Source organism: Macaca nemestrina, chromosome 6 (genome assembly GCF_043159975.1).
Source record: "Macaca nemestrina isolate mMacNem1 chromosome 6, mMacNem.hap1, whole genome shotgun sequence".
In the NCBI taxonomy this organism is placed as follows: domain Eukaryota; kingdom Metazoa; phylum Chordata; class Mammalia; order Primates; family Cercopithecidae; genus Macaca; species Macaca nemestrina.
The window spans coordinates 46030961-46056207 of NC_092130.1; the positions used below are offsets into that span (position 1 = coordinate 46030961).

The 25247-nt window shown below is 43.2% G+C and overlaps 2 protein-coding genes across 25 annotated transcripts in view; one reads left to right on the top strand and one right to left on the bottom strand.

The window, feature by feature from the left end:
- LOC105467142 (ubiquitin conjugating enzyme E2 B) overlaps positions 1-17853 on the bottom strand; it is a 20353-nt gene extending 2500 nt beyond the window's left edge. Inside the window, exons 1-5 of one of the 2 annotated variants that reach the window (XM_011716581.3) lie at positions 17697-17853; positions 15486-15566; positions 13226-13251; positions 9239-9328; positions 1325-1413 (exon numbers count right to left, since the gene is read on the bottom strand). In XM_011716581.3, the coding sequence (XP_011714883.1) occupies positions 1325-1413; positions 9239-9328; positions 13226-13251; positions 15486-15566; positions 17697-17740 (330 nt within the window). In that variant the 5' untranslated portion in view covers positions 17741-17853. The remainder of the gene's footprint in view (positions 1-1324; positions 1414-9238; positions 9329-13225; positions 13252-15485; positions 15567-17696) is intronic. The other variant, XM_011716582.3, reaches the window with a different exon arrangement.
- A 65-nt stretch (positions 17854-17918) lies between these two features.
- Positions 17919-25247, top strand: part of LOC105467141 (cyclin dependent kinase like 3) — a 151394-nt gene continuing 144065 nt past the window's right edge. For 4 of the 23 annotated variants that reach the window (XM_071098447.1, XM_071098449.1, XM_071098451.1 and 1 more), the window contains exon 1: positions 18018-18337. Coding sequence is in view for 9 of the 23 variants with exons in the window: in XM_071098444.1 (XP_070954545.1) it covers positions 22703-22867 (165 nt within the window). In the remaining 14 variants the exon portion in view is untranslated. Of the gene's footprint in view, positions 17938-18017; positions 18361-20665; positions 22474-22681; positions 22868-25247 lie in introns of those variants that run through there. The other 19 variants (XR_011624670.1, XR_011624671.1, XM_071098445.1 and 16 more) reach the window with 15 other exon arrangements.

Below are 25247 nucleotides of genomic sequence, written 5' to 3' on the forward strand. Positions count from 1 at the left end.
GCCAGGTGTGGTGGCGTATGCCTGTAATCCCAGCTACTCAGGAGGCTGAGGCAGGAGAATTGCTTGAACCTGAGAGACAAAGATAGCGGTGAGCCGAGACTGTGCCATTGCACTCCAGCCTGGGCAACAAGGGTGAAATTCCGTCTCAAAAAAAGAAAAAGAAAAAGAAAAAAACACCTATAATTTCAAAGAAATCAGAAAAGAATATTCTTAAGCATATTGAGATTTTCTCATTAAACCAAGGAAATGAACAGCTTAATTTGGTTAAGATATAGTATCAATAAATCTGTCAGTATCCAACATTTTCCAAGGTTAAACTCTACTACTGCAGTTACTTTGCAAATGTCTGACAGTAAAAGTTGGGGGATAAGTCTTATTTCCTTTAATCAACAAAACATATACATTTAGCAGGAAGAGAATGAGATAGGAAGGTTGAAAAACAATGCTTGTAAGATGACCAGAATTGGCCTGGCACAGTAGCTCATGCCTGTAATCCCAACACTTTGGGAGGCTGACGTGGGCAGATCATGAGGTTGGATAGAGACCATCCTGGCTAACACTGTGAAACGCCATCTCTACTAAAAATACAAAAAACTTAGTTGGGCGTGGTGGCATATGCCTGTAGTCCCAGCTACTCAGGAGGCTGAGGCAGGAGAATCACTTGAACCTGGGAGGCAGAGGTTGCAGTGAGCCAAGATTGAGCCATTGCACTCCAGCCTGGGCAACACAGCAAGACTCTGTCTCAAAAAAAAAAAAAAAAAAAAAAGGCCAGAATTAAAGAAGTGTGACAGAAAAAACTTTAAAAAGAACATCACAAACCAACATATTATTTCTGCTCCTCTCAAATCCATAAAACCAAAACACCCCTCACTCCACCCCTCCTAAATTTTCATTCAAAGATCTATTCTGAAATATTCTGCCAGACTGCTTCGGCAAATGGTTACATTAATTTTCCTTTCTTTTTTTAAAACAGAATTTCTTGGATGGGGTAACACATTCAATGCTTATCTGCGCTTGGCAGTTTCTTTAGGTTCCTATGGTTTTTCCAAGCCATTTTTTTCTTTTCCACAACCGTTGGCTATGCTTCATGGACACAAATTAGGTTTGACCTGTAAGAACATGTAACTTACACAATCAGGAAAGGGACTGCAGACTGGATCCCATGTAGGCATTACTGAAAGAGAAGTTAGCTGAAAAGCATGGATTCTTGCCCAAGCTCTGCCATTGGTTACCTGTGTGCTAAGCAGGTTACAGTGCTCCTAAAGGAGCTGACTGTATCCTACAGAATACTGACAAACTATAATACATCTTAACACATACTTACCTGAATTGATGTTAAGATAGAAGATACATCGTATGTTGGACTCCATCGATTCTGAAGGATATCTAAACATATGCTACCATCAGCATACACTGCAAAGACAACACTAAAATTGGTTACACATTCACTTTGTCATATCTAACAGTTAAGAGAAATCTTTACCACAAACAGAATGCTTGGCTTAGATGTTTTAAATATTAGGTAATAACTAAATTCTTCTGTATCAAAGGAAAACCTGTCTTAAAACTAAAGTCTCTTATTCTGCACCTGCTATAGTTTGAATGTTCTCTCCAAAACTCATGTTGAAATGTAATTGCTGGAGGCTGGGCGCGGTAGCTCATGCTGGTAATCCCAGCACTTTGGGAGGCTGAGGCGGGTGGATCACCTGAGGTCAGGAGTTTGAGACCAACCTGGCCAACATAGTGAAACCCCGTCTCTACTAAAAATATAAAAATTAGCCAGGCGTGGTGGCGCATGCCTGTAATCCCAGCTACTTGGGAGGCTGAGGCAGGAGAATCGCTTGAACTCAGGAGGCAGAGGTTGCAATGAGCCGAGATCACACCACTGCACTCCAGCCTAGATGACAGGGTAAAACTCCGTCTCAAAAAAATAAAAATAAAAAAAATTAAGTAAAGAAAAAAAAAAAGAAATTTAATTGCCACTGTAACACTGTTGAGAAGTGGGACCTTTAAGAAGTGCTTAGGTCATGAGAGCTGATGGCAGGAGTGGACTCCAGATAAAAGGATGAGTCTGGCACTATTTCTCATGTCTTGTGTGCTCACTTGTCATTCTGCCTTCCACCATGGGATGTCACAGCACCAAGGACCTTGCTTAGGTGTTGGTGCCATGCTCTTGGACTTCCCAGTCTCCAGAACCATGAGCCAAACAAACTACTATTGTTGACAAATTATCAGTTCCTGCTATTCTGTTGTAGCAGAAAATGAACTAAGATTCATTTTCATGTTCTTTCACAGCATGTTATGATCAGGAGGCTTTGAGTTAAATTTCTTCAACACACATGATTTAGCAATCTATTTAAATTCCGTATTTCTAAATATTCTTAAAGCTTTTAAAAAACTGCTTCTTTTTGACATAGCAATTACACTCTTAGAAATTAAGGAAATAAACGTGGATATGCACGAAAATCGACTTACAGGTTGTTCACTATAATACTACTTATAAGAGTAGAAGACCAGGTGCACTGGCTCACGCCTGTAATCCCAGCACTTTGGGAGGCCGAGGCGCGTGGATCATGAGGTCACGAGTTCGAGACCAGCCTGGCCAGCATGGTGAAACCCCGTCTCTACTAAAAATACAAAAATTAGCCAGGCACGGTAGTGTACGCCTATAGTCCCAGCTACTCAGGAGGCTGAGGCAGGAGAACTGCTTGAACCCAGGAGGCAGAGGTTGCAGTGAGCCGAGATTGTGCCATTGAACTCCAGCCTGGTGACAGAGCAAGACTCTTATCTCAAAAAAAAAAAAAAAAAAAAAGTGAAAAACTGAAAACTACCTTGTGGTCCATAAAAGAGGGAACTGGCTAAATAAACAATGACTGATACATTCATATAAACAATAGCAACACAATCACCAGCAATGATACATATCTACTGTTTTATAGAGTAAGACATCCACAGAATATTACCTTAAAAATGTTTTTATTTATAATTCCCTATTTTGATTAAAAAATTTTATATAAATTCATTTAAAGTGTATGTAGTCACAAAAACATTCGTAAGACTGAATGTCAAAATGTAAGTAGTGGATATTTGTAATAGTAGGGTTATGGATGATCTTATTTTCTTGTCCTTTTTTTTTTTTTGAGACATAGTTTTGCTCTTGTTGCCCAGGATGGAGTATAATGGTGCAGTCTCGACTCACTGCAACCTCTGCCTCCCAGGTTCAAGGGATTCTCCTGCCCCTCCCACGCAGCTGGGACTGCAGATGCCCGCCACCATGCCCAGCTAATTTTTGCATTTTTAGTAGAAACGTGGTTTCACCATGTTAGCCAGGCTGGTCTCGAACTCCTGACCTCAGGTGATCCACCCGCCTCAGCCTCCCAAAGTGCTGGCATGAGCCACCGTGCCCGGCCTTTTTTTTTTTTTAAGATGGATTCTCGGTCTGTTGTCCAGGCTGGAGTGCAGTGGTGAGAACTCAGCTCACTGCAACCTCTACCTCCTGGGTTCAAGCAATTCTCCTGCCTCAACCTCCCGAGTAGCTAGGGTCACAGGCACGTACAACCACACCCAGCTAATTTTTGTATTTTTAGTAGAGATGGGGTTTCACCATGTTGGCCAGGCTAGTCTCAAATTCCTGACTTCAGGTGATCGGCCTGCCTCAGTCTCCGAAAGTGCTGGGATTACAGGCGTGAGCCACTGCGCCCAGCGGATGATCCTTTTTTTTTTTTCGAGATGGAGTCTCGCTCTGTCACCCAGGCTGGAGTTCTGTGGCGCAATCTCGGCTCACTGCAACCTCCGCCTCCTGGGTTCAAGCAATTCTCCTGCCTCAGCCTCCCAAGTAGCTGGGATTACAGGCACACGTCACCATGCCCGGATAATTTTTTATATTTTTAGTACAGACAGGGTTTCACTATGCTGGCCAGGCTGGTCTCGAACCCCTGATCACGTGATCCACCTGCCTCAGCCCCCCAAAGTGCTAGGATTACAAGCGTGAGCCACCGTGACTGGCCTATCTTATTTTCTTTATCCTTCCTTGTGTTTATGATTTATTTGTGCAATGAGTATACATATTCCTTTCATTAAAAAAAAAAAAATCAAGTGACAGGTATCAAAAGTCCTAACATATGGGAGGGTTCTTCCCCTTTTAGACTGATTCTGTGAAAATACAAGCAATGAATATAAATATTTGCCCAAGTGTGAGACTATCTGTAGAAAAAATTTCTAGAAGTGAACTGCCATGTAAAACAAAGGGTAAATGCATTTAAATGTTACAGATACCACTTCATGGAGCAAACCATAACAGGGAGTGGGGAGCAAATCACACTTAAACACTGTGATTCTTCCAGACTCTATCATAGGCCCTTTTCCTTCTTACCCTTTATACACACACTGGGCTGTATTATTCACTCCTGTGGCCTCAGTCACCATCCATGTGCTCAGTACTCCCAATCATTGGCCTTAGCCTAGATCTATCAGCTTCAAAGCCAACTTACTGTCCATCCCACAAAAACATCAAACTTAGCCGCCTAAAGCAAAAATTGGCAACTGTGTAAAACCCATAAAAGTATAAAACAATTTTAAAGTTCTGAGTAACTATTTCTGAGAATCCAAAAGTAAACCAGAACTCAAAACATCTTATCAACTGATGAATGAACAAAATACAGAATATCCATACAATGGAATATTATTCAGCAATAAAAAATGAATCACAAATACTATTATGTCACAACATAGATGAGCCTTGAAAACTTCATGCTGGGTGAAGAAGTTAGTCACAAAGGACCACATGTTGTAAGATTCCATTTATATGAAATGTCCAGAATAGTCAAATCTAGAGGGAAAACAGATTAGGGGTTACCTAGGACTGAAGCAGGGAGGATTAGGACAAACACAGTTGACTGCTAAGATAATAGTTATGGGGCTTTTGTTGTTTTTAAAGTGGTCACGGTAATGCTTGTGACTATGCTAAAAACCATTTGAGCTGTACAATTTAAGTGGGTGAACAGCTTGGTGTGTAAATTATATTTCAATAAATGTTTTTTAAAAAGTAAACCAAAAAGTTAAATTATAAAAAAGGACTCGTAACAGAAAAAAAGGGAAACCATGCTATAAATATGAAGAGATGTGAAAACCAAATACACTGTGTTTTCTTAAAAATTTGCTTAAGTTGATAATCCTACATTTATACCCCTTACTCATTCTACCATCTTTCCCACCTTGATTTAAAGACCCTCTTACCATAACTGGTTTGGTTTGACTCAATAACAAGTCTAAGCAAGATAAAGCTACAGTGGAATAAATGGTAAATGACTTGGGAACTTCCCCAAAAAGAGAAACAGAAAATAAAATTAAACCTGTCTTAGACCAAAAAAAAAAGGCAAAAAAGGCAACTAGAAGGAAAAAGCAACTTCATAGCAATGAAGCGCCAAAAGTAGTATCTATTACTGAAAAGTCATCTTGATTCCAGACACAAACAAAACACATCCGTCCTCTGGGTAGGGAGCTCTATAATGTATTCTGCAGTACTAGAGACATGACCAAGAGGACCTCTGAAAATGTTCTTCTTGAAAGTGAGTTGGCTGATGGGGAACACCACATTTAAATGAGCAAAGGCTGTAAAACTGAAGAGGAGCTTCAAGAATTTGGAGAAGTCTTTCACGTGGTAATTAATAATCCAGAAATATAAACGTAATAGATGTAAACAGCAAGATGTCAAGGAAGACCGAATGTATTACAAAGTAATTAGCCATCATTTAATGAAGAGTAGTAACAAACTACTCTACCAAGTGAAAATGAAAACAATTCCACTGAAGGAAAAAAATGGAAAATGATATTAAAGCTTTAAAAACACACAAGCCTCTGACCCAGTAATCCCCACATTTAAAAAACTTAGTCTATTTGTTATGCAGCAATTAAAAAAACAAACAAAAAACTTAGTCAAAAAATAATTAGTATCTGGAAAGATTTACTTTCAGGCCAGGCACAGCAGCTCACACCTGTGATCCCAACACTTGGGAGGCCAAGGCAGGCGGATCACCTGAGGTCAGGAGTTCAAGATCAGCCTGACCAACATGGTGAAACCCCATCTCTACTAAAAATATAAAAATTAGCTGGGTATGAAGCCACTTGGGAGGCTGAGGCAGAAGAATCACTTGAACCTGGGAAGCAGAGGTTGCAGTGAGCTGAGATCCTGCCACTGCACTCCAGCCTGGCCAACAGAGCAAGACTCTGTCTCAAAAAAAAAAAAAAAAAAAAAAAAATAGCTGGGTATGGTGGCACACGTCTGCAGTCCCAGCTACTCAGGAGGCTGAGGCTAAAGATCGCTTGAACCCAGGAGGTAATGGTTGCAGTGAGTCAAGGTCATACCACTGTACTCCAGCCTGTGTGACAGAGCGAGTCTTTTTCTCAAAAAAAAAAAAAAAAAAAATTTTTTAAGATTTATTTTTAAGAATGTTCAAAGTGCTATTTAAAATTATGAACAATTAAAAACTATCGGCCGGGCGCAGTGGCTCAAGCCTGTAATCCCAGCACTTTGGGAGGCCGAGACGGGCGGATCACGAGGTCAGGAGATCCAGACCATCCTGGCTAACATGGTGAAACCCCGTCTCTACTAAAAAAATACAAAAAACTAGCCGGGCAAGGTCGCGGGTGCCTGTAGTCCCAGCTACTCGGGAGGCTGAGGCAGGAGAATAGCGTAAACCCAGGAGGCGGAGCTTGCAGTGAGCCGAGATCCGGCCACTGCACTCCAGCCTGGGCGACAGAGCAAGACTCTGTCTCAAAAAAAAAAAAAAAAAAAAAAGAAAACTATCAACAATTGGACACTGGTTAAAAATACAATAAATCTATGTAACAGAACATTTTGCCATTAAAAATGATGTATCAGAATACTTATTTTTTTGAGATGAAGTCTTGCTCTGTTGCCAGGCTGGAGTGCAGTGGTATGATCTCAGCTCACTGAAACCTCTGCTTCCCTGGTTCAAGCAATTCTCCTGCCTCAGCCTCCCGAGTAGCTGGGACTACAGGCACGCGCCACCATGCCCAGCTAATTTTTGTATTTTTGGTAGAGATGAGGTTTCACCATGTTGGCCAGGATGGTCTTGATCGCTTGACCTCATGATCCGCCCGCCTTTCCCTCCCAAAGTGCTGGGATTACAGGCGTGAGCCACTGTGCTTGGCCCAGAATATTTAATAAGGGAAAATGTTCACAGTATATTAAAACAAACAAACCACCACCTCATTTTATACATAAATGATCCCAATTTTCTTTTCTTTTTTTTTTTTTTGAGACAGGGTCTTGCTTTGTCACCCAGGGTGGAGTGCAGTGGTGCAATCATGGCTCACTACAGCCTCAACCTCCCAGGCTCCAGCAATTCTCCCACCTCAGCCTCCCTAGTAGCTCGGAAGACAGGTATGCACCACTGTGCCCAGTTAATTTTTGTATTTTTTTGTAGAGACAGGGTTTCATCATGTTGCCTAAGCTGGTCTCGAACTCCTGTGCTCAAGCAATCCACCTGCCTCAGCCTTCCAAAGTGCTGGAATTAATAGGCATGAACCACTGTGCATGGTCACTGACTCCAATTTTGTATATGCAAAATTGTACTTTTGAGATAGGATCTTGCTCTGTTGCCCAGGCTAGAGTGCAGTAGGACAGTCATGGCTCACTTGCAGCCTTGACCTCCTGGGCTCAAGTCATCCTCTCACTTCAGCCTCCATAAGTAGCTGACGCTATAGGTGTGCGCCACCGTGCCCTGCTACTTTTTAAATTTTTTATAGGGATGGGACCTCACTATGTTGCCTAGGCTGGTCTCTAACTCCTGGGCTCAAGCAACCTTCCCACCTTGGCCTTCCAAAGTGCTGGGATTATAGGTATGAACCACTGTGCCTGGCCAAAATTGTATTTTTGGAAAGCTTAATTTCAGCCAACACATTTTTCTTGTTATTTTTCACAATTCCACAAATAGATAGATAATACTTTTATCTATTTAGTTTAGTAGAGACAGGATCTTGCTATGTTACCTAGGCTGGCCTCAAGCCACCCTCCTGCCTTAGCCTTCGGAGTAGCTGGGACTACAGGTGTGCACCACTGTGCCTGGCTTAACACATTACCTTTGTGTTTTTGGAGACAGAGTCTTGCTTTGTCACCCAGGCTGAAGTGCAGTGTTGTGATCTCGACTCACTACAACCTCCGCCTCCCAGGTTCGAGTGATTTTCCTGTCTCAGCCTCCTGAGTAGCTGAGATTACAGGTGCCCACCATCATGCCTGGCTAATTTTTGTATTTTTAGTAGTGATGGGGCTTCACCATGTTGGCCAGGCTGGTCTCAAACTCCTGACCTCAGGTGATCCGCCCAACTTGGCCTCCCAAAGTGCTGAGATTACAGGTATGAGCTACCATGCCCGACCACATATTACTTTTAATTCAGGGGTTATTAAAACAACTTGACCTCAAATTTGGAAGCTTCATAAGATTCTAGCTACAGAAACATAGCTAAAGGCTGGAAAAGGTGGCCCATTCCTGTAATCACAGTGCTTTGGGAGGTCAAAGTGGGAGGACTGCTTGAGGCTAGGGGTTCAAGGACCAGCCTGGGTAACACGCAGAGACTTTGTGTCTACAAAGAAGAAAAAGAAAACAAAAAAAATTAGCTGGGCATGGTGGTCCACGCCTGTCATCCTAGCTACTTAGGAGTCTGAGGCAGGAGAATTACTTGAACCCAGGAGTTTGAGGTAACAGTGAACTGTGATTGCACCACTGCACTCCAGAAGGGGTGACAGAGTATAACCTTGTCTCTGAAGAAACAAGAAACAAACCAAAAATCCACAACAAACCCAGCACTTTGGGAGGCCAAGGTGGGCGGATCACGAGGTCAGGAGATCGAGACCATCCTGGCTAACACGGTGAAACCCTGTCTCTACTAAAAATACAAAAAATAAGCCAAGCGTGGTGGCGGGCGCCTGTAGTCCCAGCTACTCGGAAGGCTGAGGCAGGAGAATGGCGTGAACCTGGGAAGCGGAGCTTGCAGTGAGCCGAGATTGCGCCACTGCACTCCAGCCTGGGCAACAGAGCCAGACTCCGTCTCAAAAAAAAAAAAAAAAAAATCTGCAACAAAATACATGGCTAACATGGACATGGAAGCAACACCTGCAAGTGAGTCCTAACAGTGAAATGTAAGGTGAAAGAGCTAAAAGGAGGGAAACAACTCTTTTCCCCACTATCATCTGCCAAATCTATAAAATGCTACTTACCATTTGGATGAAACATTTTGGATAAAAACCTAACAGTTGGTGGTTTATTTGGATATTCTTCAGAAAATTCTATTACTAGTTTAAAAGTACCTAGAGAGAAAATAAAATAATTACAGTAAAGACAAGCATGACTTTTTAATCTCTTCATCAATTCTCAACTGCACACTGGTTTTTGTACAACCACATAAAAGTTAGTATGTCAACTTTGGTTCGGCACACAAAACATACTAAATATACTCTATTTATGTTAGAATGATAGCACGCAGCATTGGCAAGCAGTTGGGGAACAAGCACATTCATGTTGCTATTGGTGGGAGTGTTAACTGTCATATTTTTGGAAGGCAACTAGGCCCTAGCTACCAAGATTTAAAATGCATATTTGAAGAACTACAAATAGTTTATTATTGCTTAGAATGAGGGGTGGTCAAAGGATTTTGAGAGGGGCTGACTACTACATGGCAAAGGACGCTCCCAGGAGGTGGAGGTTGCAGTAAGCCCAGATCATGCCGCTATGCTCTGGCATGGGCGACAAAGCAAGACTCTATCTCAAAAAAAAAAAAAAAAAAAAAGTTTAACTCAGAAAATCTTCATTAAAAATAACTAGCCGGGTGCGGTGGCTCATGCCTGTAATCCCAGCACTTTGGGTGGCTAAGCGGTGGGCGGATCACCTGAGGTCAGGAGTTGGAGACTAGCCTGGCCAACATGGTGAAACCCCGTCTCTACTAAAAGTACAAAAATGAGCTAGGTGTGGGGGTGCCTGTAATCTCAGCTACTCAGGAGACTGAGGCAAGAGAATCGCGTGAACCTGGGAGGCAGAGGTTGCAGTGAGCAGAGATTGCACCACTGCACTCCAGTCCGGGTGACATGAGCAAGGCAAGACTGTCTCCAAAAAAAAAAAAAAAAAAGGGCCGGGCGCGGTGGCTCACGCCTGTAATCCCAGCACTTTGGGAGGCCGAGGCGGGCGGATCACAAGGTCAGGAGATCGAGACCATGGTGAAACCCCGTCTCTACTAAAAATACAAAAAATTAGCCGGGCGCGGTTGTGGGTGCCTGTAGTCCCAGCTACTCGGGAGGCTGAGGCAGGAGAATGGCGTGAACCCGGGAGGCGGAGCTTGCAGTGAGCCGAGATCGCGCCACTGCACTCCAGCCTGGGCGACAGAGCGAGACTCCGTCTCAAAAAAAAAAAAAAAAAAAAAAAAAAAAAAGGTAGGTTAAACTGCAAACCCATTACACATAATATAAATTAAAATTATATTTCTCCCCAAGTTGGTGGTAAGTGTAAGCATTGTTTTACATATTTGCAACTGTCTCTTTAATGATTGGTTTAACAGAAGACTGCTGGATTCGCTTATCTGCTTCTGCACTCAATCTATCCGCCTTCCAGGTTCAAGCATTTCTCCTGCCTCAGCCTCTGGAGTAGCTGGGATTACAGGCACACGCCATCCCGCCTGGTTCATTTTTGTATTTTTAGTAGAGACGAGGTTTCACCATGTTGGCCAGGCTGGTCTTGAACTCCTGACCTCAGGTGATCCGCCCACCTTGGCCTCCCAAAGCGCTGGGATTACAGGCATGAGCCACCGCGCCCGGCAAAAAAGGTAGTATTTTAATAGCTTTTTCAGGTAACTGTAGCTATTCTGTTTTGATATTATACCAAAGAACAAATGGTAGTTCTTTTAAAGGTTTGCTGCAATATAGAATCTGAAATTATTAGTCAACTTTTTGTACTCAGTTACATTAAAATCTGTTCATTTCATATACGTTTTACCCATTCATGATTTTGTATTATTACTCCTGGGACATCTGCAAAATATTGGGTGACTCAACTTTACCGATCTTCCAAATGTTGCCATATTCCATTATATACTATCAAAAAAATCACAACAGGTAACACTACCCACTAACATGAAAAGTAAGTATCAGGAAGCTGTCATTTTATCAACAGCAACAAATATCTTCAGTCGTTATCCTTAACCTAACAACCCACTTAGATCTCCCCCCACTTTTTATTTTTATTTTTTTTGAGATGGAGTCTTGCTCTGTTGTCCAGGCTGGGGTGCAATGGTGCGATCTCGGCGCACTGCAACCTCTGTCTCCCAGGTTCAAGCAATTCTCCTGCCTTAGTCTCCCGAGTAGCTGGGATTACAGGTGCCTGCCACCACACCAAGCTTATTACATCACTTCTGAGAATATGTCTGCCATATATTCAAACCTGAATAACCATAGCTTGTCTGTATTTTCAAGTAAAAATGTTCCATGAAAAAAGTAGTTCAAATTGCAACTTCAACAACTGCAGAAGTGCTTTTCTTCCAGACAACTATCATACTATGACATGCAGAAGTGCTTTGTTCATACATCTTACTTCCTATCATACAGAATATTAAAAAGACAGATACTTGGCTGGGCATGGCTCATGCCTGTAATCCCAGCACTTTGGGTGACCAAGGCGGGCAGATCACCTGACGTCAGTAGTTTAAGGCCCCAGCCTGGCCAACATGGTGAAACCCTGTCTCTACTAAAAATACAAAAATCAGCCGGGCATGGTAGCGCATGTCTGTAATCCCAGCTACTTGGAAGGCTGAGGCACGAGAATCACTTGAACCTGGGAGGCGGAGGTTTCAGAGAGCCAAGACTGCACCACTGCACTCCAGCCTGGGTGAGAGGGCGAGACAAAAAAAAAAAAAAAAAAAAAAAAAAAGAAGATACTCAAGGGTCCAGAGCTTCCTAATACTAATAAAAATGTCTTTAAGAAATTAAGAAAAATTGGTAATTTAAGACAGGGTCTCACTCTGTCGCCCAGGCTGGAGCACAGTGGCTCCATCAGGGCTCACTGCAGCCTTGACCTCTCGGGCTCCAGTGATCCTCCCAAGTAGCTAGGACTAAAGGCATGTACCACCATGCCTGGCTAATTTTTTGTAAAGACGGGCTCCCCCAGGCTGGTCTCAAACTCCTGGGCTCAAGTGATCCATGATCCACCTGCCTAAGCCTACCAAAGCGCTGGCTATACAGGTATGAGCAACTGCCCTGGCCAACTGGCATCTTTTGTACCTCCTTCAACTCCTTACCCCCACCTACAGATAATCACTGATAACAGTTTGATATATAACCCTTTAACATAGACACACATGCATGTATGTATTTACTAAAAATGTGATGCTACAACAAACATTATCCTGCAGTTTTTTTTGTCCTCTTAAGACAGTATGTCCAAATCTGCCTTATTCTTTAACAGGTACATATTCCAGAATCCAGATACATCATAATTTGCTTAACCATTTCTCCTACTGGACATTGAGATTACGTCCTTACAAACAGAGAATTATCAATATTCTCGGATATTTTTGATGGATTAATTCTGAAGTCATTTTGTTAATAACAAAGCTGTTTAATAATTTCTTAAAATCCAATACTATAATTAGGAAAACTCTAAGTACCTGGTTAAAATCAATTTGATAAGCTCAATTATAAATACGTTATTAGAACTCGTTTCCCATTTTCCTCGCCCCGATGAAAATACGCAACTTGAGATGCCAAAGATTATGCAAAATGGTAACTACTTATGGGTGTTAAATGCTGGTAGTACTTGAAACTACTGGCAGCTATGTATGTTTATGAAAAAGTTCAGCTCAACACCCTGTCAAATATCAAAGATAACAAAGTAAAAAAGCATGATTTACTCTTCTGGTGTTCACCTCAGAGATATCTTTATTAAGGCCACCTAAATTTAAACTATTCTCAACATAAACATTGCCATCTTGGCTTACAGTTCTACACAAAAATATTAAAGTAACCTTTAATACCGGTTACGAATGGAGGTGACCAAGCTGCTGTGGGAAAAAGTCCCTTATAAAGTATAAATTTTCCATAGCTTTACTTTTAACTTGGCCTATTAACCATAGAAAATGGCTTCAAGTAGATATGTTGGTGTTACAATTTTCTACCAAAAAGTAACCTCATAACACTATAGAAAACATAATGAGTATGACTTACCATCTTCAAAAGGTGTCCCTTCTGGTCTGAAAACAAGAAGATTTCTGATTAAAAGAAGTTTCTCATTCTGCTTTTTCTTGATTTTCAAGAATGGGAAAGGATAAATTTACTCCAACAGAAAAAGAGGGACTCATTCTGATGATTTGTGGAGTTTTAAGATAGAGTTTAATAACACTTTAGCCCTGAATTTTCATAGACCCAGGCATAAAGTATAACTTTCATTCTAAGCTTTCTTTTTAGGGTGGTTTTACAAAACCAAACAAAAAAACTTGCCCATAATTTTAGCACAAAAAAACTTTTTTTTTTTTTTTTTTTTTTGAGACGGAGTCTTGCTCTGTCGCCCAGGCTGGAGTGCAGTGGCCGGATCTCAGCTCACTGCAAGCTCCGCCTCCCGGGTTTACGCCATTCTCCTGCCTCAGCCTCCCGAGTAGCTGGGACTACAGGCGCCCGCCACCTCGCCTGGCTAGTTTTTTGTACTTTTTTAGTAGAGACGGGGTTTCACCGGGTTAGCCAGGATGGTCTCAATCTCCTGACCTCGTGATCCGCCCGTCTCGGCCTCCCAAAGTGCTGGGATTACAGGCTTGAGCCACCGCGCCCGGCCTAAAAACTTTCATTAATGCTGACCAGTCATTTTGTACATATGTATATTCTTTTTTTTTTTTTTTTTTTTGAGATGGAATTTTGCTCTTGTCCCCCAGGCTGGAGTGCAATGGCACATTCTCGGCTCACTGCAACCTCCTTCTCCTAGGTTCAAGCAATTCTCCTGCCTCAACCTCCCGAGTAGGTGGGATTACAGACGCCCAGCTAATTTTTGTATTTTTAGTAGAGATGGGGTTTCACCATCTTGGCCAGGCTGGTTTTGAACTCCTGACCTCAGGTGATCCACCCGTCGCAGCCTCCCAAAGTGCTGGGATTACAGGCATGAGCCACTGCACCTGGCCCATATGTATATTCTTAAGAGGGAAAGTCATCTTTTCATTTTACAGCAATAAGAAGTAAAGCAATACTCTAGTTATGATGCTAAACCCAAGTGTCCTGCTTTCCAATGGAGCCACAACTTTTGTTCAAATAGGCTAAGCATAGTTGATGTCACCAAAGAGCCAGATTTGTTTGCTCAGATCCTTGCCCCCACATCCCAATTTCATCTTTCCTAAGCAGCAGCATAAAGCTTAATTATTACTTGCAAGGCATATTCAGGATCTCAAAGCAGCAGGATAATATCCTGAAGGTGCCATGTATTCAACTCAGATTCAGAAGTACTTTATGAGGATGAACGTCACTCATTTTCCACTAGTCTTTAAATGTAGACTCTTGTAGCTGATTCTGTAGTGTCAGAATTCTGTTTATCAACATATTCCTTTTACTTTTTAATGCAAAACTCTAGTATCAAAGGAATGAAAGAAAAAATAGATCAAGTCTAGAAAAAACAAAAAAAAGCATAAGGAAATTTTTAATTAAAAAGCATATATGCAATATATATAGTAGGTAAAATTTACAGCTGCTTCTCAAATGGCTGCATTCTGTTATTTTACACTGGGCTGTGAATCATTTTCACTTAAATTCTTGCAGCAGTGGAAGTTCTTAATATTTTTGGTTCCAAACCTTTTAACAGCTCCAACAGAATGAGAGCATTTGCATGATATGTTTTATACAAAGTAACTTATTGTTTCTCCTTTATTATTCCATTCCATTTAGTTTTGAGTAGTATCTTAAAAGTAAAACCCCAAGTGATTATAAAACCATATGTAATAACATCAAAGAGCAAATAAACTTTGTATAACTGCTGAAACTTTTTCCTTTTTTTTTTTTTTTTTGGATAGCTGGCTGCCCAGGCTGGAGTGCAGTGGCACACTGCAGCCTCAAACTTCTGGGCTCAAGTGATCCTCCTGCCTCGGCCTTCCAAGTAGCTGGGCACCACCATGCCCAGTTAGTTTTATACTTTTTGTAGAGACAAGGTCTCTCACTATGTTGCCCAGACTGGGCCAAAACTCTTTTTTTGGTGGAGAGGGGACAGAGTCTCACTGTCTCACTATATCGCCCAGGCTGGTGATGAACTGGGCTCCAGCGATCCTCCCAGGCGTTGAGCTACTGTGCTGGGCCAAAACTCTAATTGAAAAAAATTTTTTTCTAATTTATCTTGCAGTTTTAGTCCTTAAGATCTCTCATTCTACCTCAGTTTCTTTTCCTAGACAGTTGTTATATGTTCACTTTTCTTAAAGATTCAGCACACACCTATTATTTGTTAAACCTTTCAACTCACCCAAATATAACTGCATTCCACTGCATGATGTTGTTTTCAGATGGTGCGCCACTGACACCCACAGGTGGGTCCTCTTGTAACCTAGAAATCCAGCGTTGTAATTTAAAAAGTTGAACATTAAGGCCACTAAGGAGGCCACATAAACACCTACAGACACTACACCATCTATTTTGAGACACAGACTAACTCCATTTCCTTGTTATTGTGAACTAAAATGAACCATATGACTTAGATATATTAACCGGGTATATATACTTATTAAATACCTCTCCAAATTACCTAAAAATCCGAAGGGCTTGAGAATCATCCCTCTTTCAATATTATCAAGAGTATCTCTTCAAGAATTGATGTATATAGACTGTCCTCTTATACCAAAAAAAGTTTAAAACCTCAAAAGCAAGTAATATTTTTACAGAACCATTGATTTTGCTGCTCTAAACATGCAAAGACTGTGTATCCTAACCACGGCTACTTCTGCAAAATGGCTACAAGAAAAAAAAAAAAAAGCAAACCTCAGTGTAAACACGAAATGACTGAAAACACATTAAATTTAACTAGGAAACTAGTATTAGGCAGCAGATTTACTCTATCCCTTTTGCTTCAAACAGCAATGGCTTTAAAAAGTAATCAGTAGGTTTTCCGCCAGTCCCTATTTTAAAGGCTCTGCACTAACATCAAATCTACCTCTCAAATCAGGAGACTCAATACAAGGCTTTCCCACATTCGTCATAGTCAAATTCTTGTAACCTATAGATCTCTGGAAAACTACAAAAGGTGCCATGTATTCAACTCAGAATTAAGCAGAGCATTACAGTAAGGAGCCAGGGCGACAATGACATGAACTAGTTTACTATCTGAATTTTAGTCATGAGTGCTAATCAGATACACTGATTTCAAGCTTTAGAAAAATGACTTTTGCACCAAAAAGGGCATCTCCTTTCAGAGACTGTAACCTCAATTAAAAATGCTACATTATACACACTCACAAATACATATGGAGTTGTTTTCATGGGGCATCATAATTTGCAACTAGTCCACATAAAAAAAAAGGTTTCTAGTCAATCTCAAGCAAATTAGGCCACCACAAACAGAAGCCTTAGAAGAACTGCACTGCTTGACGCCTACCTTTAAATGGCTAAGAGAAGCTACGAATGAATTAAATAAGTTGGCCAAATCCAAATGCCTCACATAGGCTTTATAATAGCTGAGAGGTGACTTCCTGAGCGACAAATCTATGTTTTTATGCTATTTTGTTCAATTAGGGTAGGTGTCCCCAGAAAAAATTTTAAGAAAAATGTGCAGAATATCAAAATGTTTTCTCACTTATTTTGTTTTTTCTACGTTATTTTGTTTTTTCTACGTCTCTAAGTATCCAATAAAAGGTAAACTAACGGAATAATCATTTTCTTCCTCACAACCCCAATACCTCCTAACAAAACCCTATTTTATTTACCAAAGAAGGCCCAGGGAGTATCAAATTAGCGCCAGTCTAAGGGAAGGCATTTTTCCAGACTCGGGAGGCTATAGATAGGGCTTTCTTCACCAGCCAGATCTGAGTTCCAGAAGGCACTGGCAGCCGGGGTGGCCAGCTCTAAGGTCCCAGATCTCTAAGTCAGTTCCCAAGGTCTTTTCAGGCGGGCGGGGACAGAGTCGGGTTTCGGGGGATGGGTTAACCTCCGAGCCTCACGCACTGGACCCCACCCTCACGGCAGAAATGGAAAGGACTGGCGGGGGTGGGGGGCTGGGGAGGTTCACCCCAACCCGGCTCCTCGGAGAAGACTGAGGGGCCGTGAAACAAAGCTGACTGGTGCTGCCGGAGAAGAACAAGCTCCCGCGGGAGCTCACTTTGAGGGGACAAGAAAGGGTCTCCGCAGGGTGCAGGGGCGGGAGGATGATGTCTGATTCCCGTCTGATCCCCTGGACGAGACCCCGGGCAGCTGGCCGAAATGGGCAGCGGGGAACCCTAGACCAGTCGATCGACATCGTTTTACTTTTTGGGGGGAGGGGAAGCAGTATCGAAATTTCTTCGGGCGCCAGAGCGAGCGGCAAGGATAAGGAGAGTAGGGGCCGAGGTAGGACCCGGCTTCCGCCAGTCCCCCTGGGCCCACGGCCGGCCCTCTGAGGGTCACAAGGGGAAGGTGTCCGGGATCCACGCCCTGCAGCCCCGCAGCTTTGAGAGGCCGTCATCTATGCGAAGCTGAAGGCCCTTACCGCTTGAAATCCCGCATAAGCCTCCTTCGGGCCGGGGTCGACATGCTCCGCAGCTGCCCCGCGGTCAGTCTGAAAGAAAAGAGTCCCGCGCAGCCCCCCCACCCCCCGGCGCGGCGGCCGAATCACTGTGGATCGCCGCTGCCGCCGCCGCCGCCGCCGCCGCCAAGACTGACAAACAACCCTGCAATGACGTCTCCCTCCGCCGCCTCCGGATCCCTCCGCCCTCCGCCGCTACCACAGAGTGAGTGCTGGGGGAGGAGGGGGCGGGACGGGGGAGCGCGCGTTCCCTGAGCCCTTCAGCGGGGCGTGGTTCTTCCTGGGCTTCCTGAAGTGATCGACAAATTTGTGTTCTCTGTGTTCAGACTAGAGGTTGTGGATTCAGAGACCACGAAACCGACACACTATCCTGTCTGCCTCCCCGTCTCTAGTTTAGGCTCGGCGGGGTGGAGAAAGAAGGACGTATCCGGGCCAGGGATTTCAGGGAAAGGAGGTGGGATGATGTAAGATCACGTGACTGCCCGCGGCCTTGTCAACAATCCACCCCTGAGGGGGAGGGGGAGAAGTATCTAGAACCACGTGTCCCTGTGACGCGTTTAGAACGGGTCACGTGAGAGCCTCGCCTGGATGTGAGTTTCGGCCAGGTCTGTGAAGCGGGTCTAAGAGGGTGAGGGCTGGATACACCTTTATTAGTTGTTTTCGGTTTATCACAGGTATAGAGACATTACCCAAGAGGTCGTGGGAGGATCAACAGCTTGTTTTGTTTTCTTTAAACCGGGACCAAAAATAACTCCCCTCTGGTTGGTTCAGTGGCTTATGAACTCTGGTACTTGGGGCAATAAGAGAGAGGATCGCAAGATCTTCTAAGGCAGCATTGAATACTGAGGGCCACACAACAATCTCCTGAAATGGTTCCTTGAAGCTACCAAATAGTCTTTCTGCTTTGCAGTGGGGTTTCTAGTATTGGAAATTCTGGGCAAACATTAAAGGATGGTGTATTATGCAGTTTTTCCTTTCTGGGTCTGCTTTCAATTGAAGATATGTGTCAGAGTCCGGGGACTTGCCTATGGGGGGGAGTACCATTGTATTTTTAAGAATGTGGGGGTGCAGTCTTCCAAGCATATCAATGAGTGGTTGGTTGTCAAACCTACAAATATGATTCATATCTGGGGGAGAGCTCCAGCAGACCTGAGTGAGGGTTATCTATCCAGCGTGAGACAACTTCAGGTTTTTTACACTAGCAAGAAAGGTGCAAATGGGCGAGAAGTGCCCCCCCACCACCAGGGGGTTCAGAGGTGTTGACCTCCCACAGACCTTGAATATTTTTTGTAGTTACTGTCTTTCCCTGTATTGCTGCTAATTCCTACTTTCAGGACTTTGTTATACTAAGAACTCTGAGTACTTTTGTATCCATTTGGGGAATTGTTCAGTTCAACAGGTAAAGGGAGGGTGGAATGAGGACCTTAGCATTGCCTCAACCTTGCCCCTAGTTCTATGGAAGCAGAGTTAACTTTTCCGACTTTCCTTGTACCTCTTTCTTCAAACCCTGAATTCTCTCAGCTTCCAGTGACTGCCTTAGTGATCAAGTTAGCCAGGCCTAACTCTTGATAGGTCCTGTTAGACATTCACAATGTGTTTTCTAAGTTAAAAGCTGAATATTCTTAATGTTTTTGCTTTTCTGCCATTGCAGTCCTAACCCTTCCAATAGCAAAGGAGGAAGACACACAGGCAGGGTTACATGGAGAAAAATGGTAAATAGAAACTGTATCTTAAAAATATCCCTCATGAGCTGGGGCATTAGCTCATGCCTGTAATCCTAACACTTTGGGAGGCCAGGAGTTGAAGACCAGCCTGGGCAACATAGGAGATCCTGTCTCTGTGCACACGAGTAGCCCCAGCAACTCAGGAGGCTGAGGCAGAAGAATCGTTTGAGCTGCAGTAAGCCATCATCATGCCACTGAGACCCTGTCTCAAACCCTGCAACAACCAAAAAACCCTTATAATTTATCAGTCTAGGCAGTCACTGAAAGCAGAGACAGAATTCAGGGTTTGAAAAAAGGGAGGTACAAGGAAAGTGGGAAAAGTTAACCCTTTCTGGTTCCATGGAACTATGGGCAAGATTAGGGCAATGCTGAGGTCCTTCTCCTACCTCCCTTTCCTTGTTGAGCTGAAGAATGGATACAAAAGTGCTGAGTCCTCCTGACGCACCAACAAAGTCCTAAAGATGGGAACTGGAGGCAATGGAGTTTAGGAATTCCGTGACTACAGGGATTTATAATTGTTTCGGAAACAGTTTAAATTTTCCAAAATGAATTAACACTTTTAACTAATTCAGTGCATGTGCATCATAAAGTCTTACAGCTGTGTATTAGCAAGAATCACTGGCTGTTCTGGTTAACCAGGCCTGCCATAACCTACTTGTAGAAGGAATAATTTTAAAGCTATTAATTGTATGCTGTTATCAATTCTGTAGCTCTGGATTATGAGTTCATTGAGGGCAGGGACTGAGTTTGGTTCATCTTTGTCCTGGGCAATGTTTTTTTATTTTTTGAGACAGAGTCTTGCTCTGTCACCCAGGCTGGAGTGCAGTGGTGTGAAGAGGGCTCACTGCAGCCTTGACCTTCCAGGCTCAAGCAGTTCTCCTTCAGTTGCCCAAGTATCTGGGACCACAGGTGTGCACCACCACACCCGGCTAATTTTTTGTAGAGACGGGGTTTTGCCCTGTTGCTCAGGCTGGTCTGGAACTCCTGGGCTCAAGTGATTTGCCCACCTTGGCTTCCCTCGGATTACAGGTGTGAGCCACTGTGCACAGCCTCCTTGCAAATATTTTGCCCACAGCAAATAATATGCTTACACGAAGTTTGAACCCACTATAAGATTTACTATGACATTCTTATTTATAGAAGGTGTTTTATATTGTGGTTGAATAACATTCATTTTTTTTTTTTTTTTGAGACGGAGTCTCACTGTCACCCAGGCTGGAGTGCAGTGGGGCGATCTCGGCTCACTGCAAGCTCCGCCTCCCGGATTCACACCATTCTCCTGCCTCAGCCTCCTGAGTAGCTGGGACTACTGGCGCCCGCCACCACGCCCGGCTAATTTTTTGTATTTTTTAGTAGAGACAGGGTTTCACCGTGTTAGCCAGGATGGTCTCCATCTCTTGACCTCGTGATCCGCCCGCCTCGGCCTCCCACAGTGTTCAATTACAGGCGTGAGCCACCGCATCCTGCTGAATAACTTTCAAATAAGACAATTCTGAATATTTTAGGTGATCAGTGAAAACGATGACCACTTCTCCTTTCTCTCAATATAAACCGTAGCAGCATAGAAAACTTGAGAAGCTTCAAACATACTAATTTATTTACCCTATCTCAATTAAATCAGGCTCTCTGGTGTTGGGGCGGGGGTGTGGATGTGGGAGTTGGGAGTTGCTTTCTAAAAGCTCTCCAGGTGTGATTTAAATATGCATGCTGGGGCGGGACCCACCGGACTAGAATTTATTAAGTATTGCCTTTCCTCTTATTTAGTGGAAGCATGGCGAGATTTCGCTTTTTACATTTAACTCATTTTATAGAAAAAAAGCAAAGAAAGCCCTATTCAATAAAGAAAGCACTCCCTAGGCACTTGCTCTAGTGATACGGTGGTTATTCATTAGGGACTGTCACTCCAGCTGAACTCTATGTCTACTTAAGCAGTTAAACACTGGCCTCTTTATTTCTGCGCTCTTGTACATCATTTCGTATATGGTGGAACCCTTCGAATTACTTGCTTCCCTAGAGTTTGACACGTGGTGAGGGAGGTTTTTTCCTTTAAAAAACATTACTAGCAGTTGGAAAAAATTTAAAGGCGTATGGCAGGTGTTCAAGAAAAGTTTTTAAGAACCATCTTGACCGGGCGCGGTGGCTTAAGCGTGTAATCCCAGCACTTTGGAAGCCTGAGGCAGGCGGATCACCTGAGGTCAGGAATTCGAGACCAGCCTGGCCAACATAGTAGAAACCCGGTCTCTACTAAATATACAAAGCCGGGCGTGGTGGCGCACGCCTGTAATCCCAGCTTCTCGGGAGGATGAGGCAGGAAAGTCACTTGAACCCGGGAGAAGGAGGTTGCAGTGAGCCGAGATCGGCGCCACTGCACAACTCTCTCAAAAAAGCAAACAACAAAAAAAGGCAGACCCTCCCTATCCCCATTCAAAAGCAACGTTGTGAGGAGGCTCAGCTGTGACAGCGACCTGTACTCCCCGCCCCCATTCCCAAGCGCAGCACTCTTCCACCCTCTGCCTACCCAGAGCAGGTTTCCGTTTCTTCTCACTTCCCCTTCCGGGTCAGGACCCTGCCCATGTTCCGGTCTTGCGCACGAGGGCTAGAACGCAGCAACTCTGCTGGCGTTTCCATGGTAGCGAGTGGCCTGATCTTTGCGGGGCTAAGCAACGAAGTAGTATCAGTGTTCCGTAGCCCCACTGGAACTACGCAGAGCCAGGCCAGCGGGACCACAGAATGGGCTGAGGCGGCGGCGGCTCTTTGGATAAAGTCGACAGCGGGACGTGGGGCGTGACGCCGGTCCGGCATCCTAAGACGTCTGGTTTGAGTTGCGGGCGGGATCAGGCTTTTTTTAGGACCTTGGGCCTGATAAGCGGGCGACTGCAGTAGTGCGGGAACCTATTATTTGACAGGAACATGATAGGAAGTGTGGGGACTCCATGCTTGATGGATGGTGACTTATAGTGAAGTAATCTCAGTGTTGATGGGCATGACCGAAACAGCAGGAGTACCCGTAAGTTCTGGTGAGAGTTGGAGCCTCAGAAGGACACTTTACTCAAGCAGTCTTTGGTTCCCAAAGACAAAAAGGCTCAGTGGAAAAGATTCCTTTTTTTTTTTTAATGTCTCTATATTTTAAACTATGAGTTTATTGTGCATATACATTATCTAGTTTGAATAAATAAAAGTATAAACGTTTAACATTTTCCATTTTCTTTCTTTATTTCTATAAAGTAGTAAAAGCCCAGCTTGAAAATGGAGATGTATGAAACCCTTGGAAAAGTGGGAGAGGGAAGTTACGGAACAGTCATGAAATGTAAACATAAGAATACTGGGCAGATAGTGGCCATTAAGATATTTTATGAGAGACCAGAACAATCTGTCAACAAAATTGCGATGAGAGAAATAAAGTTTCTAAAGGTTTGCTTCTTTTGCCTTAATCATCTAAGTCAAAAGAAAAATTGTTATGGAATAAAAAATTGCATGAAAATATTTTAGTTCACACATGTACTGATTCATATTATGTAGAAACAAGTGTAATACGCTATCTTGTCTACCTTTTGTAATTTTTTTTTTTTTTTTTTTTTTTTTTTTGGAGACGGAGTCTGGCTCTGTCATCCAGGCGGGAGTGCAGTGGCCGGATTTCAGCTCACTGCAAGCTCTGCCTCCCGGGTTTACACCATTCTCCTGCCTCAGCCTCCCGAGTAGCTGGGACTACAGGCGCCCGCCACCTCACCTGGCTAGTTTTTTGTATTTTTTTAGTAGAGACGGGGTTTCACCATGTTAGCCAGGATGGTCTCGATCTCCTGACCTCGTGATTCGCCCGTCTCGGCCTCCCAAAGTGCTGGGATTACAGGCTTGAGCCACCGCGCCCGGCCTACCTTTTGTAATTTTATAATGATACAAGATATATGTGTTTTAGGGTATGTAACAAAAGCTATGCCAATATTGTTTAATAATTATTCAGAAATATTCAAGTATAATAATAAAAATTTCTGCTTTGTGCAAGGCATGGTGCTAGGTACTGAGAATATAAGGAGGTGAAAGATAGTTCCTGCCCTTAAAGACTTCTATAATTTAATCAGAAAGGAGAGTATATAAAAAATCATACTGAATAAAAAGTGGCTCATAATAAATGCCAGGGAATCAACACAAAGTCCTTTCCCTGGTAGGGAAAGTTTTCCTGAGGAACTGGGACATGAATTTGGCTTTGAAGGATGTGGAGGGTTTAGATAAGAGGGAGAAGCTGTTGTGTTCTAGGTTAGAGGAACAACATAAACTCAAAAGAGACTAGAGAGGGACAAAGGATAAAGGGCAAAGTGGAAAGGACAAAGAGCAAAGACATTTGCCTGTAGAGTTTTCTGAGCAGAATTGGAAAGAGGTATATTAGAACAGTAAATTGGAGGTAGATTTTAAAGTCTTTTAGGCTAAGGAGTCAAAAACTTGATTTTGTAAGAGGTAGAGGGCTGAGGCACGAGAATCGCTCGAACCTAGAAGGTGGAGGTTGCAGTGAGCCGAGATCACGCCACTGCACTCTAACCTGGGCAACAGAGTGAGACTCCATCTCAAAAAAAAAAAAAAAGACATGAAAGAGTGTAGAAGACTATAGAAAGACTATAGAAGACTATAGAAAAAGTATAGAAAGAATCAAAGGTCTCTTTGAGGTTCAGTGATTGCTACAATTGATAGAAATATGAAATACTCAAAAGAGACATGGTTTGGGAACTACTTTGATTTTAGAAATGTTGAATTTGAGCTGACAGGAGTACATTTAAGTAAAGATGACCAATAGGCTTTTAGAAATGAGGAACAATGTCAGGAGAGATCAGGGAACAAGATAGAATCCTATGTAAGTGTGACGGTTAAACCCAGAGGAAACAACTGAGGAGTGTGGAGAAAGGAGCATTAACATTCCTTGGGGTCTGGGTAGAAAACTAATGATTTTAAAAATATTTAAATATGGATATATTCTATTTATTTGAATCTATTTACATCCTTTAAGGTTTATGATCTTGACGATATAGTATAGCTGTTTTATATGCCACAGATGTTCTTGTTTGTCTTTATCTGATACAAAAATAATATTTTCTTCTTTCTTTGTAAGTCTGTATGAGATATAATGGATCAATTTGCTTACTTTCTCTTTTTTTTAGAAATGGAGTCTCACTCTGTTGCCCAGGCTGTGGCGCAGTGGCATGATCATAGCTCACTGCAGCCTCCATCTTCTCAGCTTAAGTGATCTTCCTGTCTTGGACCTGTGAAACAGCTAGGATTACAGGCATGAGCCACTGTGCCTGGCCTAATTTGTGGAAATATTTTAGGCGTCTGTGGATTATTAGAATGGCTCTACGCTGGGTGCGGTGGCTCACACCAGTAATCCTAGCACTTTGGGAGGCCGAGGCGGGCAGATTGCCTGAGCTCAGGAGTTCGAGACCAGCCTGTGCAACACGATGAAACCCTGTCTCTACTAAAATACAAAAAATTAGCTGGACATGGCAGTGTGCACCTGTAGTCCCAGCTACTTGGGAGGCTGAGGTAGGAGAATTGCTTAAACCCGGGAGAAGGAGGTTGCAGTGAGCTGAGATAGCGCCACTGCACTCCAGTCCCGCTGACAGAGTAAGACTCTGTCTAAAAAAAAAAAAAAAAATCAGCCGGCCATGGTGGCAGGTGCCTGTAATCCCAGCTAAACAAGAGGCTGAGGCAGGAGAATCACTTGAATCCGGGAGATGGAGGTTTCAGTGAGCCGAGACCACGCCACTGCACTCCAGCCTGGGCAGCAGAGCAAGATTCTGTCTCAAAC